Source organism: Acomys russatus, chromosome 9 (genome assembly GCF_903995435.1).
Source record: "Acomys russatus chromosome 9, mAcoRus1.1, whole genome shotgun sequence".
In the NCBI taxonomy this organism is placed as follows: Eukaryota; Metazoa; Chordata; class Mammalia; order Rodentia; family Muridae; genus Acomys; species Acomys russatus.
The window spans coordinates 37125940-37145888 of NC_067145.1; the positions used below are offsets into that span (position 1 = coordinate 37125940).

General features: G+C 37.9%; 1 protein-coding gene across 7 annotated transcripts in view; it reads right to left on the minus strand.

Moving 5' to 3' along the window:
- Positions 1 to 3787: 3787 nt before the first annotated feature.
- Wac (WW domain containing adaptor with coiled-coil) overlaps positions 3788 to 19949 on the minus strand; it is a 53547-nt gene continuing 37385 nt past the window's right edge. For 5 of the 7 annotated variants that reach the window (XM_051151151.1, XM_051151153.1, XM_051151150.1 and 2 more), the window contains exons 7-14: positions 18400 to 18708; positions 13167 to 13412; positions 11614 to 11736; positions 10707 to 10855; positions 8598 to 8716; positions 6656 to 6842; positions 6038 to 6165; positions 3789 to 5000 (exon numbers count right to left, since the gene is read on the minus strand). In XM_051151151.1, the coding sequence (XP_051007108.1) occupies positions 4931 to 5000; positions 6038 to 6165; positions 6656 to 6842; positions 8598 to 8716; positions 10707 to 10855; positions 11614 to 11736; positions 13167 to 13412; positions 18400 to 18708 (1331 nt within the window). In that variant the 3' untranslated portion in view covers positions 3789 to 4930. Of the gene's footprint in view, positions 5001 to 6037; positions 6166 to 6655; positions 6843 to 8597; positions 8717 to 10706; positions 10856 to 11613; positions 11737 to 13166; positions 13413 to 18399; positions 18709 to 19949 lie in introns of all 7 variants that reach the window. The other 2 variants (XM_051151155.1, XM_051151154.1) reach the window with 1 other exon arrangement.

Consider the following 19949-nt stretch of genomic DNA (forward strand, 5'->3'; position numbering starts at 1 on the left):
CCCAAAGAAGAAACTTGAGGTCTGAATTCGTCCATGATGCTGTTTAGTCTAATACTGAGCAAAATACACTTGTTTAACTTCCACAGAATGGAAATACACAGAAAATGGCATTGCCCTTACATCCAGTCATGATCACCCAGGAGGGATCTAGGGAGTGTGAGCTCATTCTCCCAGTGCAAACTGAGCATCTACCAAGTTCCCAACGCTAACTGTTCAGACCCCACTTCAAAGGCAAGTGATTCTCATACTGCAACCATTTGCTAGTAAATGTATAGCAGCACATTTAAACAAAAACAAAAAACCAAGCATCCTTTTCTTGTCCTCAATGTCAAAAGGAACTGGCTGGGCGAATGGAGAAATCTCAAGGCAAAGACATCCAAGGGAATCCTCCAGCCATCACATCCTCTCATGCCTCAAACCATTCTACTTAAGCAGGTCCAGGCCTTTCTGGTTCATGCACCTAGGAAAGTCCCAGGGGCAGGAGTGTCTTCATTCATATTGGCCAATTTACTCTGAGTGTGTTTCACAGGCTCCTGCTACCTTTTTAGTTGAGTCCTCCTACCCCAAAGAAACATTTTACCATGGCAACAATTTAAGTCCTTTGGGAGTTAAGGAGTTGGGCTCAACTGTTAATCAAGCAACCTCCCATCTTTGTTTTCCTGTCTCACCAGAAAAATGAAATTAAAAAAAAAAAAAAAAAAGTCAGTAACCCTTGCAAATTTTAAATTCTGGTTCTGTCCAAGGCTTCCTGACAACTATAATCCACTTATTAAGAAAATATTAAAAAAAAAAAAAAAGAAAATATTATGTACTCAAGACAAAAACTATGGGATAGTGTGTGTGGCTCTCGAAGATAACCGGAGTGGAGAATTGGGCATACTATGCTGAGCGAATAAGACTTCTATTAAGTGGGTATGGCTTGCAACATGTGAGGGAGACACTGATGAGTTCTTCCCAGACTTGAACTAAAACCCAAACATAGTGCTTCAGACTTAACTGAGCAGTACTTCTGGAAGATTTTAACAGGGTGTGGTTTACTCACGCAGGCAAAAACAGATTAATGGGCAAGTATGTGTATAGAGGCATAAAATAAGGAGCCAATGAGAACCTAAAGCAGAAGCAGGTTAAGATGAGTCAGCATCTCTACTGAGGACAGCAGAGTGGACTGTCATTAGTTAAGTGGTTTGAATGTATTTTGAAAGGCAAAGCTGGTGAGTGGCCAAAGAGCAAAATATCAGACACGAGTCTTAAGCAACTAGAGAGAACCTTTCTAAAGGCACTTTTTTTGCCAGATAGTGGTGGCGCACTCCTTTAATCCCAGCACCTGGGAGGCAGAGGCAGGTGGATCTCTGTGAGTTCAAGGCCAGCTGGGTCTACAAAGCCAGTCTAGAACAATTAAGGCTACACAGAGAAAGCACGTCTTGAAAAGAAAAAAAAAAAAAAAAAAAGTTTTGTTTGTTTGTTTGTTTTAAAAAACCAGCTGCAGTGGCGCATTGCCTGTAATCCTGGCTCTCAAGGAGGCGTAGGCAGATGGATCTGAGTTCCAACCTACAAAGCAAGTCCAGGACAGCCAAAGCTACAGAGAAACCATCCTCAAAAAACCCAGACACCTTAGGTACTCACCTCATCCAGGCAAATATCTAAATTGACTATTGTTGGGAATTCACAGACCCAGTTCAAAGGTCATCAGCATGTAACTGAATTTCTCCCTCATGGTTTAAGCCATCTAGGCAAGCTAGATGTAGGATACCCCAAAGCTCAGGGATCTGGAGCAGACAGCAAAATACAACAGGACCTCTAAATAAAGTCTCATTCTTCCTCACCTTTGCGGGGAGGCTATATGCGGGAATCAAACTCTGGATTAACACACACAATATGAGCACTGAACTGGGCCAGCGTGCCTATAGCTCCAGAAATTTTCACTAAGAATGTTAGAAACATTACTTACATACAACTAACATGCTAAGCAGCTATCTAGTACACGTGTTTTCAATTTCCTCCAAAACACATTAATTTTGCCCTGAAGTCTGTTTCCATACAGTTCTGAAATAACTGCACAATAGAGTCAAAACATGTTTATTACTTTTTAGTATCATTTTGTACACTTCTGTACAAATACAAGAATATAGCCAATATTCACAGGTAATGAAAAGAACTCTGGATATTTAAACCCAGCACCTAAAACCAGTAGCTTGAAGCAGGAACTTCAAGCCTCTGGTAGGCAGAGTAAACATTCTTTGAAGAATTCCCTTAAAGCTAAGGTGTTTACAAACGGAGTATAAAACAGGAAAGGCAATCTCACTTACATACTCTAAGCCCTTCCTCCACTAGATTATTTTACAAGGGTGAAACAAACCAAAAAATAATTTAAAAATTGAAAAGGACCTCACAGAGTATTCCAAGTGTTTTTGTTTTTTAAATTTACTGCCCCAAGTTTTAAAACCAACTAAAGACTAAATAGAAAAAGTTCTCTGGGGGAATACTTCTTAACAGATTTATCACCACTCTCCTGTGTGGTAAGAGCAGTTAAAGTCTACATAAAGACTCACTTTTTCAATAGGCAGGAGGGGAACTAAGGTTTTCTAAAGCTATCCCGAATTTCTGTCTTCAAACTCCTTAAACAAGTTTGTGGCACCTACAGATAAACTGAGATACCGCACATGCTCTAACAGATATGCCTTAGTCACTTCAGGAGGTTAGAAGCCAGACACAGGGGTATTAAAGCACAATGTTTAAAGTTTTACTTTAAAAAAAAAAAAATCAGATCAAATATTACAAAATAGTTCCACAAGAAACTGCAAATTAAGCGTTTTTTGTCTAGTATTTAACTAACCTGGTGAAGCTTGTAAACAGTCAACAGGAATAGCATGACACAGGTAAGGGAAGTACTGACAACAAAAATGATTTACTCCACTCACAAGCTGCTGCACCTGACCAGGAAAGGTCACCTCTTGCACTACAAATCTGAAGCCTTTTGCCCAAAAAGACACTGTACAGGGCTAAGCTTAACATAGCACTTCAGGGCACCATGAACACGTATGAGCACAGTTCAGCAAATGGTAATGACTCAACAGGTATGAACATTTCATCATAACACATGACATTTGTCTTAACGTTTAAAAAGCACTTTTAAGAAACAACGGGGGAAGTCGGCTTCCAGTGTAGGGACACTCCTCCTCCTCTCCCTCAGCCCACCAACCTGTGTTTCAGCAAACACCAGCATCACTGTTCCACATTTGTAGATTAGAGAAAGTGTCAATGTTACCTTCTGTACTTTAAGTTAATAATACAGTCCAAGCAAAGAAGTAACTTTTGGATTTCAGTATTTCAGAAAGTTAACATTGATTTTGGCATAAAACAAAGACCAGCCCTTAGTAATGGTAGATCTGGAAGCATACTTCTGCCCCAACAGCGGCAACAAAATTCTTATGTCAGATGTTACAATTTTCAAGTTAAAAGACGTTTTTGCATACAAAACTGCCTATGATTTGTTACAACACTGGCAGTGTCATGGTAAGGCCATATAACTAGTATTTTTAAGCAAATGGGGAAAAAAAAAGCCAAGGTAGTTTTATAGTAGCAATAGTTTCTTTTTTTATTTTAATATACTTTAGGAAACACTATACAAAGCTGAGTTTTCCCACCATTAAGTGTAACAGCAGGAATCTCAATGACACAAGCTGAGCATTTTGTGATGCTAAAAGCAGTCAGCACCAGACTTGAAGAGTTAGCTACAACACAGACAGCCTTCAAGATGAAGTGTCATAATAGCAAGACAGGTGGACCAGGCTGAACAAAGGGCAGCACTTGAGAAGGGACTCCTAATTCTTGTTGAATTTCACATTCATTAAATATCTTTTACACAAATTATTGTTAATATGCTTTAAACAAAACTTCCCTTTAAGGAATCATTGTAACAAGATATAAATATTCAACAAGAATAGTTTTGATAAGGAATCCCCATGTTGTTCAAATTCTAGTATGCATTGACCGAAGGGAAAAAAAGTAACAAAATGTGTTTGTTTAAACATGTTTATTACAACAGATACAATTCACATCTGACTAGCTTTGTTTCTCCTTTCCCCTCCCACAACCATGTTCATTGGGCCACTTCCTTGTATTTGAGCAGTCAATGTACTTTCAGCACACTTGCCCAGCAGTACTTTTCAGTCCATCCTTACAGGGTACAAATGGATTTCAATAATTTATACAAACGGGTTATGCTCGATCACTGCAACTTCCAGCTACTGTACACAGGAATGAGAAGGTTATAGAAAAGTGCCACAGAAACAGTGCCCTAAGAAAGGAAAAGGGGCACCTTAAAAAATGGATAAAATCAGGCCAAGGACTTCAGAGGGAATGGAACATACAGGGAACGAAAAGATTTCTTTGCAAAACAAATGGAGCAGCACTGCTCTTGATCAGGTGCAAGCGCTGATCAGTTGTCTCATGATATTTGTACACCGCTCATAAGGTTCAAAAGCGTATCCTCAGACACAAGATTACCTGGTGCTTGCACTAGATTTTTGAAAATGTAAGATTTCTGAATGATAAATTAACCCCCCAATTTTTTTTTTTAAAAAAAGCTAATTTTGCAGACAGGTTTCCATGTAAAAGGCTAGGTACTTAGCCACCTCAGCATTGATTAGTTTCAGATGTCTAAGCTCTGTTACACATGGCTTCCCATGGCTTCACTCTACAAAACATATTTACAACGTGAAGATACATCTACAAGAAATCTACATTTCAAGGGTTTTACAAATCAATCTTGTCTCTCTCCCCTGAATTGACTCTCACAGACCCCTGTCCCTTTGTCATTTTATTTGCCCAGCTTAACAGTCCACAGTCTACTAAAATGCAGCTCAAAATGTTTTGAGTGGGCAACAGATTTACAGTTCCTGTATGAGATCATGTGCAATTGTTCACATCTTCAAACCATGAAGGAATTCTGATTTTTTAGCTTTTCAAGTTCCTTAATTTGTTGTCTCAAAAATAGTATCCTGAAAAATAGAAGCAGACATTAATATTTAAAATAAGTGAATAACTAGTTATACTTAGTTTATAGTTAAGAACATTCAACAAATCATACATTAAAATACTAAAAAAGCTAGTGGATATGGGCAGGGGGAAAACCCACTATTCTTTAAAAAACAACTTGTGTCAGGAGCTAGAGAAACTGGCTCAGGCAAGAAAGCACTTCCTGCACAAATATGAGAATTTGAGTTTGTAGTCCCAACAAACCTATAAAAAGCCAGGTGGGACTACATGTATCTGTGGTCCCAGTATTGGAGAGGAAGAGGCAGGAGGACTTCTGAGGTTTGCTGGTCACATCTGACCTCTAAGGTCAGTGAGACCACATCTTAAAAACACAAAGTGGCAAGCACCTGAGAAGACATCAGATGTCATGGAAGTAATAATCATTATATTGATTTTTACGTGCTTTTTTTTTTTTTTTTAAAGATTTATTATGCATATACAGTGCTCTTCCTGCTTGTATTCCTGCAGGCCAGAAGAGGGCATTAGATCACGTTATAGATTGTTGGGAGTCACCATGTGGTTTCTGGGAGTTGAACTCATGACCTTTGGAAGAGCAGTTAGTGCTCTTAACCACTGTGCCATCTCTCCAGCCCCTTTCACGTGCTGTTTAAGCTATTATTTCAAATGTCCTGAGTCTTCCCTTTCATAAGGCAGGCCAGTTCCTAATCACAAAAGCAGGAAAATGGAAAACAGTCCAAGAAAATTCAGAAAGTAACCATTCCCAATGCAGGTGATACTGTTTCTCCCATGCTATTAAAAGCCTGTAGTTAGAATGGAAGGCGGAAACTCATCCATGGACTGCATGCTGTTTTGCCTAAAAGATCATCCATCAGTCAGGAACTCATCACCTGATTTGGATATACCTGCTGATCTTTTTTTTTTAAAAACTTTTGTTTCTGATATGCTGTTTAAACTCAACTATTCAAAACCAAAAACTATTGTGTGTATTATAATATACATATATATTATATGGAAACACGTAAATCAGTGAAAAGCTTACCTCTGCTCTCGCAAAGTTGCTTGAATTTCACATACTCGAACTAAAGACCTCAAATTTTTTAATTCAGTACATATTTCTGACATGTGAACACTTCCCATATTATGGGCTTCTTCACGCAATCTTGATGCCTTTAGTTAAAGAAATAAGGTCACATAAAATATGAGCATATATACATAAAAGAATATAAAGAATTTACACTGAAAGCACAGAAGAAAACTTTTCCATATATAAGAACAAAAGCTTCTACAATGGTGTTAAAGTGATTTGTTCTTTTCCTTTGGGGTTCTTAAAAATATATGGTTTCAGCCAGGCATGGTGGGGCCTTTAATCCCAGCACTCGGAGGCAAAGGCAGGCGGGTCTCTGTGAGTTCAAGGCCAGCCTGGTCTACTAAGTGAGTCTAGACAGCCAAGGCTACACAGAAAAGCCCTGTCTGTGGGGTGGAGGTTGGGAGATGGGGAGGGGAGGGGAAGGTTTCAATCAGATGTCTTTAGTCCATACTTGTCATCCCAGCACTCTAGCAGAGGAAATGATATTAAATTCCAAGCCATCTTCACGTTTACACATAGAACGGGGATTTGGGGGGGGGGGGGAGAAGACAGGAAAAGGGAGAGCTGTACCTGTTTCTCTGCATGGTCTGCAGGCCACCCCTGAACATGTTTTATGAGATTATCATTGAAGTGAGCTGCTAGAGTCGGTGTCAATGAGCACGCGGGCCGAGCAGATGCACTCTGTGGCACAACAGCTGCAGCCGATGCATTATTACTACAAGCATGATTTGGACCAGGCGACGGGCTTCTCTGACTGCTGCAAGAGAAACAGAGAATGCACAGAGTGCTTCAAAGTAGTTTCTAGATGGCACGAGAAAACCCAAGAGAACAATGTATATTAATTTTAAAATATCCTAATTCTTACACACAAAAAAAGTTGTTGTTTTTTAAAATTATCAAATAGAACTGCTGGTCCAAAGTATATCATGTATTACTCAGTGCACTTTTAAGAAAAGTCTTTGGAACATTACAGTTTATTTAAAACTGAAACTCCAAATGACAGCTCAACAGCTGACCTCAGAACAAACACAAGGCAAAGATCAATTAACAGTTAAAATACAAGGCAAATGTGAATGTTTTATTGATGTCTAATTAAAAGGAGGTACGCGTCTGTTCAGTATCAAAATACTCTTGAATCAGAGGACGAAATACATTAAGGCAAAACACAAGCATTTAACTTAGGAATTGAGTGCGAACACTGATAAAATGAGACCAAAAGAGCGACACATTCACTCCATGGGAGAATCAAACCCCTGACACTAATGACACTCTGCTCTGCTTGCAGATAGGAGCCTCGCGTAACTGTCTTCTGAGAAGCTTCATCCAGCAGCTGGTGAAGGATTGAGGAATGGGAGGGGTCAAGGCTACAGGGAGAGAACTACAGAATCAATTACCCATGGACCCCTGAGGGCTCAGAGACTGAATCACCAGTATGTATGGACTGGGCCTAGATCACTACGCCTATCTGTAGCAGATGTGCAGTGGTCAACATGTGGGTCCCCTAACAATGAGAGTTATGGGCTGTCTCTGACTGTTGCCTTCCACTAGATCCTTTTCCACTAGCTGGGCTACCACGTTGTGGCCCCAGTGGGAGTGGATGCGCTTACTCCTCGAAGGGGAGATAAACCTGTTTTTTAGGATCCCAAATACGGGATCGGAAACGGTCTCATGAGAGAACAGGTGAGGTTAATTCACTAGAAGAGCAACCGCCTCAGGAGTTTAATTGTTGCCAGCTGCTTTGTGAACAGACTCTGGGAGGAGATATATAAATAAGCCAGAACTGGAGGTGGGGTGTTTTGGAGACTCGCTGCACTTCAAGACACTCCTAGAGAACTGCTCGAGGGAAGGCTTCGGGGCTCCGGCTCCTGCTGAGGTTCTGGTTACCCCAGGTTCCAGCGAAAGAAATCCTGGGGCTCACGCCTGGAGAATCATTCCTCGCAACTGTTATCCTTAAGGTTTTGTTATTGTGTCCATTAATCCTCATTTCCTATTGTTTTGGTTAGTCGGGTTATAAGTGACGTAGGCTCGGTCACTAAGTTGTTAATAAAATATATTGGTTAAGAAAATTGAGCCTACAATTCCTGATGGAACTTCAGGTACCAGGGTGGGTTGATACCTCCGAGGGAGAAAGGAAGGAGGGTGCTGATATTAGGCTGTAGAATGATTAAATAAATAAAAATCCAACACGCTGATTAAAAATTGTATTATTAATAAACATAGAAAGGTATAAACACAATATAACAATATGAAAGGTGATCTGTATAAGAAATGTCAGATTTCAAGACGTGAGCGCTTTCTCTATACTTCATCAATACTCTCAAAACTTCCAGTAGGTTAAAAAGCAAATACACTGCCAAGCATGAAAACATGCATCATTATTGCATAAGCATCACACATTTCCATTCTTCTGTGGATGAAGTACTATTATGTACATCCTGCTCAAACAACACAGGATCCCATATTAAAAATAAATAAATAAATAAGGACTCCGTCTCATCATACACCAACTAACCTTAAGCGCTGAAGACTTCGAGGAGAGACAGGTTCATGACCTTGCTGCTTGTCAGCAGTTACAGGCTGCTGTGTAGCAGAATGTGACACTGGTCCTTGCTTAACTACTGGAGTACTAACCTAAAACGTTAAAATATGGTGAGATATCACACGGGCAAAACTCAAGAAAATTAGCTAAACAAAAAATTCTAATACTGATGACATTCCACATGAGTTAACAGAGTTGTCAATTTGTTTCATTGTGTTAATACTGGTGACTCAAACATTTTTGGTTATACATACAGCCACACATCTAGTTAACAAACACAAAATTAGCAGTTTTCAGACAGTTAAATTAAAGTTGCTTTATGTGGTGTATGTCTTTGCCCATGAAGGTGTGGAATAGACATTAGATCCCTTGGAGCTAGTTCTACATTATCTGTGGTCACTCAAACTAAGCGCTGGGACCCAAACTCCCATCACACTTCAGTAACTACTCTTCTGTTTTTGTTTTTCTGGTTTTACGAGACAGGGTTTCTCTGTGCAGCCTTGGCTGTCCTGGACTCACTTTGTAGACCAGGCTGGCCTTGAACTCACAGCGATCCACCTGCCTCTGCCTCCCAAGTGCTGGGATTAAATGCGTGTGCCATCGTGCCCAGCCCAGTAATTACTCTTAACAACTTAGTCATCTCTGACCCAAAAGTTAAATTTTGACCCTTTGGTTCTTATAAAATACCCTATATTAAAAATCATGAAAGCACATTACTAACACAGGCAGTAGAAACTATTATTCAGCAGCTTTCTAATACAGCATTTCTCTTTATGAATTCTATAAAATTACATTATTACTGGGACAAAGATACTCTGATTTCAAACACATATCAACATGTATTTACAAGTATGTATGGTATGTAGGTGTATTCAATTTGAGAAATCATAAAAAAAATGTCCTACAGATAGAACAAAAGGTGCATGGCTGAAAATGGAGGATAAACATCTGAACACAGACACATACATAAGTACATATCCACACACTCAGATGTACTAGACAAAGATACACACACACACACATATCTAGCGCACACACATATATTCAGCTTTCCTAGACAAAAAGGTTAATTCTCAGAAAATTTCCCTTTTATCATTAAAAAAAATACACACACACACATATATATAAAAAAACAAGGCCACAATTTTTTATGCACAGCAAGCTCTAAATCTCACTTAAGAGGTAGAATATCTTAATTAAAAAAAAAAAAAAAGGTGAGGAGATGGCTCAATGGAAAAAGCTCTTCCTATACAACAGAGATCAACACAAGGACTCATACTCCCAGAACTCACTAAGTGCCTGCCTATCGTGGTAGCCAAGCTAGCCTGACTATCTTTATTCATAACCTCTGGGTTTAACTGAGACACAGCTCAATAAATAAAGTAGAGAAAAATTAATGGCTCCACATGTGTGTTCATGACCCTACACACATAAACATTAAAGAAAGTCATTTATGGTCAAGATCCAAGTATGTGATAGGTGCCAAAACTGGTATTACATTCCTGTTATATTTTACAACTGAGTACTAAGTAGGCATTTATAGAAGGATTTTCTTACCTAAATACAGCCATTCATGCTTAGTAAAATGGTCTCTGAATTCAGAAGGAGCTTCATTTCTAATTCTGACTCTAGCACAAAAACTGTATTTGTGTAAAAATTTAATTTTATTTATTTATTTATTTATTTTTAATTTAATTTTATTAAGTGAAACAAACAGCATGTGATTATCCGGCAAAAACTTTAAAATGTCAAATACTTATGAAAAATGCTGGTTCTCTTTTAAAAATAAAATTGTGAGAGAAAAAGAGTATCAGGCTCTGAAGAAATTTGATAAATATTCAAGCTCTCCCACAGACCTTGTTTATACATTTAATTCCAGGTCACCAATCCCAAAAAGAATCAGGAATGAGTCTAAGTACACACAGATTCAAGTCTGCTGGCAGCTAACCCATCTAATGTCAGCTGCTGTCACTCATTCCAGCACTACCTCATTCTCAAAGGGCATCTCCTGGGAATATAGATTCCGAAATGTTAGCATTGCTGAAAGCTAGCCATTCTCACAGTTCTTACAAAATGACATACCTTTGGCTGTGATGAAACAGGTGGCGTACTAATCAAAGGTTTAATAGGGACTGGGTTACTTTGAGGTGTGCTTATTCTTGGAGACACATAGGATCTCGGGGATGAAGCATCAGATGTTAGAGACATTGGAGACTGATTAGATGGTTGGGCTGTAAAAGAATGATGTAATTAATTTCAAGTGACTACGTCACTCCACACACTGCAAGGATACACAGTTGAATTCTCTCTCAGCATCTGATATCCTCACTGAGGAACAAAGTCTCCACTGAGGGCAACCTTTCCTCTTTCTCACCTTGGAAAGCTAAGCCTGAACCTATTCTCACCATCCTTAATTTATATTATTTTCCATTTAGGCTCAGAACTGTCCAGTCTCTTGCCTCGTGAGACTAACCAAATGGCTATGGGCCTCTACCACGAACCTCTGCTCTGCAACATGCTATGTCTGCTTTTGTTTGTGAGCTTTCAGAGAGACCCTTGTACTGCTGCATCTTTCCTTCTGCATACATTTGAGGAGAAACACAACTACCTCAAAGCCAAGTTATTTCTGCTTCCTCTAGTCAAATATCACCCAACAATAATCCAAACAAAGATCTACCTCAAGGACATGAGATACTTAAAAAAAAAAAAAAAAAAAGACGGAAAGTATACTATAGTTTGCCTTTTTGCTCTTGAGTAGAATTTCATCAGTAATTTACATTATGACTAAAATATGACATATTGCAAATAAATTAATACAGATAAATAACAAAGTCTAAAGTGAAGAAAAGATACCTGAGAGCATACAAATATTAAGTCAAACAAAATCATCATAACAAATATTTCCTCAAACTAAAAGCAAACTTTCCCTTAATTTCAAGACAAGAGAGAAAGACAACTTTATAAGCAATCTAAGAGGAAGGAAGAATACCTTGTGTAGATAGCTGGGCAGCTTGAGAAATGAGAGAGGTGATGTTGAAAGCAGATGGCCCAGCAGTAAGAAACTTGTGGATGATAGACTGCAGGGAAGCTTGCGTTACAGCTGCTGTAAGAACTTAGAACATTCAAAGTCCAGTCAAAATCAAGTTCATCCTGCAACTTGAAACTCATAGATAACAAATGGTAATAGTAAAAAGACAAACTGGTTTCTATAATTTCCAAACTGAAAGCTTGGCACACACAGTAAATTAATGGACATAAAGACTTGAAATGGTTGGAGGAGAGACCAGGTTCACAATGAAGGTAAGGCAATAATCTCCTTGACTCTGGTAATGCTGCCAAGGCATGTTAAGAACAGCAGGGGCCTATGCAAGTTAGTGCTCCAGACAACATTTTTGGCAATCCCCTGGGGGAAAAAAAGCTGCTATTTCACATTACTGGTGTTTTGTTTTGTTTTTTCCAACAAACTGACCAATAAAGCCCTGTACACCAACACTCACCATGCTTTCTAAAGGGATACCAAAACAGCAGGAATATTCACGCCTAAAAATGCTTCTTACAGATGATTTTATATGATTTCAGATTGCTTGTATAACACATTTACCCATGAAAATAAAGAATTACAGCTGTCTTACAAAATAAAATATCAAAAAATTGAAATTAACAACCATGTTTTCTAAAGGGATACCAAAACAGCTGGCACTTACGAGTACCATGCCTACGAGTGCTTTTTACAGGTGGTTTTATATAATTTCATTTACCCATAAAAATAAAGTATTACAGCTATCTTACAGAATAAAATGAAAATATCAAAAAGTTGAAACACCAAACCAAACATGTGAGAAGGCTCTATCTTTTGGATAAATAAAAATCACTTAACACTACTACTAGAAGAATATGCACAAACAGAGATGAAATATACTTATATTTCAACAATTTAACATTTGAATTTTAATGATTTCAAATTTAAACCAGATCCATTTTTGCTCAGGTTTCTATGAGGCGATAGTCCAAATACTTTAATCAGTAAAAAAAAAAATAAATAAATAAACTCAATCAGATTCATGTGATTAAGCAGACCAAACAAAAACACTACTAAACACTAATAAAAACAAATCAAGACACCTACCAGCAGTTTTACCTAGTATCTACTTCTCAGAATTTCTACGATCTTCTTATTAACAGATTTGAAAACTATACACAAGGGCCAGGCGGTGGTGGCGCTCACCTTTAATCCCAGCACTCGGGAGGCAGAGGCAGGTGGATCACTGTGAGTTCGGGGCCAGCCTGGTCTATAAAATGTGTCCAGGACAGCCAGGGCTACACAGAGTAACCTTCTCTTGAAAGGGGGAGGGGGAAGAAAACTATACACAAATACTAACTCAACTATACGATGAAAGGCATCAGAAGTGTTAATATTAAAGAAGGAAACTCCAACATAAATTTGAAAAGAAAATCAAGAATCCTTCCTTGAATTAAGAATTATATAAGTAGCTTTGTGTAATGCAGATAATAATGCTCAAAACTATAAGCATGGCTATTTACCTTCATTTATTTTGGATATGTCCACATTTGAATTATTAAGCTGTAGCGTGGCTTGCAGAGCAGGAAGCAACTGTCTGAGAAGATTTGGGTCCTGAAGTAATGGAGGTATTGGTGATTGTGGAACAGGAGAAACAGGTACTGTCGAAGCAGATGTTGGAGGTGCAGATGTGGGGTTCAGGCCAGAGGCGGAGGATGTGGAGGGAGTTGTGCAAGAATGTGATACTGATTTGTCTCCTGGAGCGGATTCTAAGGGAAAAGAAAACAAGGCTCAAAAAAAAAAAAAAAAAAAAAAGCCTCAGCACCATAACTAAACCAACAATATCACAGTAACATCTTGCATGTGTTACACACTTAAAACACAAACTGTATTTGGCTATCATGTACTGAGGTAGATAATTTTACAGCCCTATATTTCAGTGAGAAACTAGAACATGAAAGATTCTAACTGTATAAACTTATTAAAAATCTGACAATCTTCATATATGATTTGAAAATCACACTGCTATATGGCTATGCCCCAAGCACACGTACAAAAAATTTGATGGAAGATAACAAGGCTACAGGATTTAATTTAGGTACCATATCAAATAAGGTCAAAAATGCCTATGACCACAGCAATAACCAACAGACAATGGCCTTAACAGATAGGTATCAGGTAAGCACCATACCAGTCATGACCAAAATAAGCTAAAAAACATAATGAATGAAGAGACTTGGGACTTTTATGGTATTTAAGTTGTAAAATTTTAGAATGAACATTATTATCTATAAACAGGCACTTTGAATAGTAAAAATAAAGGAGAATCCCATTTCCTAGAATTTGGGAATCAAAGATGCATGACCGTGTATGGAAAGCTGCCCCTTTTTATGTGTATATTCGATGCACCACAAAACACCAGTAGTGTAACCTTTATTGTATTTGACAAACTGAAAATATAAATCCTAAAGACTTTAAAATTGAGTTAGGTGGGCTATATCAGTGAGACCCTGTCTCATAGTAATAGCAAACCAGATGTGTTTTAAAGAATTTCTGAAGACAAGACTTCATTAAACAGGAAAAAAAATTTATTATAGTGACAAAATTTATGCCTATATACTAGATTCTTAGACAGCAACAGAAGCATTTACTTAACATTTCCAAAGGAAACTAAACCACACTGAATATAATTCTCTAGACAAGGTAAAGATATACTTCCTCCATGACCTGCAACTGCTCTTTACAGACTTCACAGACTGTGACAGAGACACACGTGTATTTATGTATTTGTGTATGTATACATTACATGAATATACATACACATTCAATCACCACAACTCAACACCACTATTTTAACTCAAAACTATTAACAGCCAAGGTTACCATTAAGAAAGCAAAGAGAAACTGCTCCTTTTGTGGTATCTAGTTCTAGAGCACTAACCAAGGAAAGAGTCGTGTCTTAAGATAACAGCAGATGAGATCATTTAAACTGTTGTCTATGAACTGTCTATGAACATTTCCTAAAGCATCAATTCTCTACACAGCCATTTAAGAACCATATATATAATTATGACTGGTAAGGCTGTACATAATGAAACCAAGTGTATGATTCAAGAGTTGCCACATGGGAATTATACTGTTAACTAATAACTATTTAGTTCTAGGAACTAAACCAGCAACCTTCATGGCCCCAGAGGAGCTGAGACTCTCTCCGAGCTTGCTGAGTGTCATTCTTTTCACAATACCACTTCCATGGCCAAACAACCAGGAATAGTACCTTCCTACTGTATGGATTCCAAAAGCTATTTTAAATGCTAATGAACTTATCAGCTCAGAAATACTCAAGTATTTTTCAAAGCTTGAGACCAGCAGACTGCCTATCACTTGAGTCTATTACACCTTATACTTATTTGAGTTCATTAAAATTTGTACAAATTGTAATTGTTAACTCTCTCTACATCTCATCCTTTTAAAGCACTTTTTACTTTCTTCAGAAGCCAATGTTCTATTATTTATCACATGAGTCACTGCATCCGTACATATAGTCCTATGACATTATGCTCTCCTTTCATTGTCATAATAGGTGGGGTATTGTTGGAGAAGGTATAGAAAGTTTTCGGTTTTGTTCGATGCTTTTATGTCTAATCAAAAGCTTTGAAATATAAGAACTTAAAAATTCTTCCATGTTACTTTTACACAAAATAAATGAAACTCAGCAAAAAATGACATCATAAAGAAATACACGGGGAAATGGAGTGTAAATCATGACTTAAAGCTATGGAGGGCTTAACTTCTAATTTTTTAATAGGTTTGTTTTACTGAGAATAGATCTAGCTAGCTTTGTGAGATCAGCTGGTCTCAGTATTTATGGGTCCCTAGGGCATACTTCCTGCTCTGACTTGAGTACAGGTTGCTGTTAGTATACTTTTAATTCCAGGGCTCAGGGGGCTGGGCAGAGGCAGATGATTTCTGAGTTCCAGGCCAGCCATATTGACAGTGGCTCCACAAAAAAAAAAAAAAAAAAAAAAGCAAAACAATGTTTGTGCCTGAGTGCTAGCTCTTAATAGACTACTTACCAGAATCGCTTTAATTATGTAATTTGCACCATAATGCAGAGCAGAACACATTCCCCTTTTAACCTATATGTTCAGAAGAGAGCAATATCTCTCCTTCCTTTGTGTTTTACTTGAAAATTGCTGCCTTGTAGTTCCAGCTATCACCAGAAGAAGGAGGAAGTTAAGAAATATGTTTTACTGCTAACTTACAAACTACTCCACAGAAAAACTTTCTAACCCACACTTTTTTGGTCTGAATGGCAAGATTTTAAGACTACTTGGGCAATAATATTAATCAATTCCATGTGGTATCCTAACAACATGGCACACAGACACATGGAGGTGAAATATTTATTTCTTAACAAACAGCAGAAAAAAACAAATGGTAAGGTGACCGCAGCTGCTGTTCAGCCTAGGCACGTGCGTAAGCATATACAAATGTCTGCAATTGTTACTTTCCTTGAACTGAGAACACCTGCACATTACTATAGATTCAAGTAATGAACGGGTATAAATATAGGTCAGTGGTGGGGGGAGAGTTGCTTATGTTTGAGGTGTCCTGTTCAATTGCTAGGACCTTTTAAAAAGGGGGGTGGGGTGGGTGAACTGGGAATTAAGCAACATTTACAACTTTGAAAAGATTTTCTTAAACTGCCACACTTAAAAGAACATTCCCAACTGTATGTCCTCAAAAATATTCTTCTAATTTGATTATGCTCACATTATGAGCAATTACTTTCTAATGATCTTTTTACAAGGTTGTTTCCAATATACTTTTCAAATGCCACCAAAAATGTAGGGAAAGATAAGCATTTTTTGAAATTTTTGAAATCTTAAATTGACCAAATGTGAACTAATTAAACTTACTTTATAATATAGATTCAACAATTATTTGTCTTTCTAAACCAATCTCTCAATTTTTATGAAGATATTTAGCATCCTTAAAAGTATTTTAAAACAAGGATCAGGAGGCTGAAGCTGATCCACTTCAGGCAGTTAATATCCTTTTTATGTCAGCAACAAACAGCCATTACTGCCTACATACCTACCAAGTCCAGGATCCTTTATATTCTACCTAGTGTGGAGACACTATAATACAAAATAAGGAATTTTAGACTAATGACTGACTCACCAGCATATTAATAAATGACGATCTGCTCCATTTCTGAACCAAATTGTTAGCTACGGGACTTACTTGTGCTAAGAAGTTACATGAAATCTATGATCTATCTGCTTCTACAGCTGCTTTGTGTTAGCAAAGTAAAACAGGTCATATTTTTACTTACAAATGAAAACGTTGCCAATTTAAAGTCACTGGGCTCTTCTAATGTGGGTTTACTTGACAAACAGTAGGTACAAGGGCTCACATCTGCTGCTTGTTTTGTGATTTGACAGCTCTAGGGAGGACTTTAGAACTAGTAGGGACTTTAGAGCAATTCAGAAAGGTCACTGGGTACTACTTGATAAACATTTTGGTTTCTGGTATATCTATATTTGTCTATTACTTCTTATTTGTGTAAGACAAGCTAACCAAGAAATGTCCAATGTCACCTAAACAGGTATGTACACACACACATACACAAGTTGACCCCTTTGTGTCACCCTAACACCAACATTACTTTCTGGAAGTGATGAGGTTCAAGTTTGCCCACACTTCTATCCCCCAAGTAAACATACACTATTTCTCTCAAGGGATATGGCCACATTAAACAAATCCACACCTACTGTGAGGCCCTTTAACTAGATGCACCACACATGCATACTTCTCTCATTACAAGTACATTTTAAAGCAATGGCCAAAGGAGGCTTTTCTCCAACTCTAACACATTCATTACCACTACTGCAGGTGCCCTGTCCGACCATATACACATGTAACACAAATGTCTTAGTGTTTGTCAAGGCAAAAGGGCAGAGCATCCCCGAGAGACAATCAACCAAAGATCCTGCTCATCCATCATTTAATACAGCACTCTACCACTGACCAACTGATCAGCCTGATATGGTGAGTCACCAATTTCTAATACAGATGTAATTAGGATTATTTTCAGATTCCCTTCTATTTCCTCAGATTAAAAACCATCTCCTGAGCTTCAAGCTTGAATTACGAGGGCTTATGCATGGGGATTTTTCATGTTGCCAAGTAGCTGTTGGCATATGTCAACTTTTTGAGCATGCTACGGTTGTATGAAGGGAATTTGTGTTGCAATGTTTGCTTCCACTTCTCAGATCTGAGGTCTAACCAGAAGTAAGGGCTGATCCCTTCTATTTTCTGCCTGACACCTTAGTTTTCTAATACACAAGTTGAGGCCAGTAACTGCTTACTGTGGAAAACCATGCTTTAAAATGTCTTCAAGAGAAAGCAAGAGATCATCTCCCAAGTAATGATAATATCCACAAAATTAAAAAATGTTTGCAAGCCAGAATGGACTTTGCTATCTGAACTTGACATGTCATTGAAACCATCACTAAGTGCTATGAACTAATAAATACTTGGTTTCAGTGTCAAAGCAAAAAACAAGAAATAAAATGTGAGTTGAGAATAAATTAAAAGAAAAATCCAAACTAATTTTAGACCTAAATCTACCTAACAACACTCTAACAGACTGAAAAAGAATTTTTAATTAAGAGTCTTATTTGAGCCAAAGGAAAGAATATTTTACAACTATAGTTCAACGTGCAGCATCTAGTAGTAACAGCATACCTTTTCTTTCTGTTTTCTGTGCAGGGACAGAAGCTGTGGGTGTAGGCAGTTTTGATAAAGTAGATGCTCCATTAGCATCAAATGATTTCTTTGGCTGGTGATCAGACTGAAGAGTAAATGGACTAGAAGGAACAGTGCTTGGGGTAGCGGCTGGATGGACCACTGGTTTGATGGGGTGCTGTACTGGCGTAGAGCTACTGTGAGTCTCTGCTCTTGGCAGTCTGTAGTCTTTGTCATTGTGTCTGCTTGTTTGAGACAAAATATTCTGTGGGAGCAAACTACTGGCGTCGCTGGAATGCTTGTCTTCCACTGCAGTTCACAGTTCGCAGAAGAGATGTTGGAGTGACAGAAGGAGGAAGAAAACAAATGCTGTTAGAACCCTGTCGTGAGCGTTGGCTAACTGAGCAACATGCCTGGACTCATTTTACTAACTGAGCGACATGCCTGGACTCATTTTACTAACTGAGCAACATGCCTGGACTCATTTTACTAACTGAGCAACATGCCTGGACTCATTTTACTAACTGAGCGACATGCCTGGACTCATTTTACTGTTCATAAAACTGCAAGCCAAGTTAGTGGCTGCAATATTTACAATGGCATAGAATGGCAGACAGCAAGAGTTTTAACATCTATCAATTACAAAAGACCACTGGCTTCATTAATTTCAGATTTTTGAATACTAAAGCAACTACCTAATGTGGATTCTAAAGTGTTTTACTGTAGGTGCTTCAGTGATATAAGACGGTTTAACATATACTGAATTGTGTGTCACATACGAAACCAGTATTTTAAATAATAACCCCATTTCATGTTATTCTGAAAACGGAAGTCCAAGATATGTATTATGCAGACAGAAGCATGTAAATGTGCTTATCTCCAATAGTTACATCAGAAGCATTTGAGCTCCGAAAGTAAGTGTAGGACATAGCTAAAACTCTGTCAACAATTTAAATTCTAGTACTTGGCTTCTACAAAGCCAATACAAAAGGAGGAAATTTTTTACTTTAAAAACAAAAACAAAAACAAAAACAAAAAACAAAAAACAAAACAAAACAAAACAAAAAAAAAACCACTCTCATATTCCTATGATCCACCCAAGAAAATAAGAAACACTCTAAGAATGTGACATATCATGACAGTTTTTTACAAAGAATGCCCAATGGTGAGTGTGTCTTTTCCTCATCCACGGCTCTTCTAACTCTTGAGATCAGGAAGATACAAAGAGCAGCCTTCTCAATCTGTAAGTCAGTTTTCAAATTGTCACTATACAACTACCATAGTTCCCCCAAGACAGTGCCTTACCACCAAAAAGCCCTCAACTGTTTTGAAACAAACTCTCCAGTAACCTAATACATACACAGTATGATATACACTGTGCCAATAACAGATTCGACTGTGACAGTGGTATATAGTCAAAATCTTATACAGGCACATCAATAAATTTCTGGACATAACACAACTAGAATATTTTTCTAGTTTCTTCCTACAAAAAAGATACTACTAAAACAGAAACTTTCAAAGACAGGCACATCAGAAATAACACCATG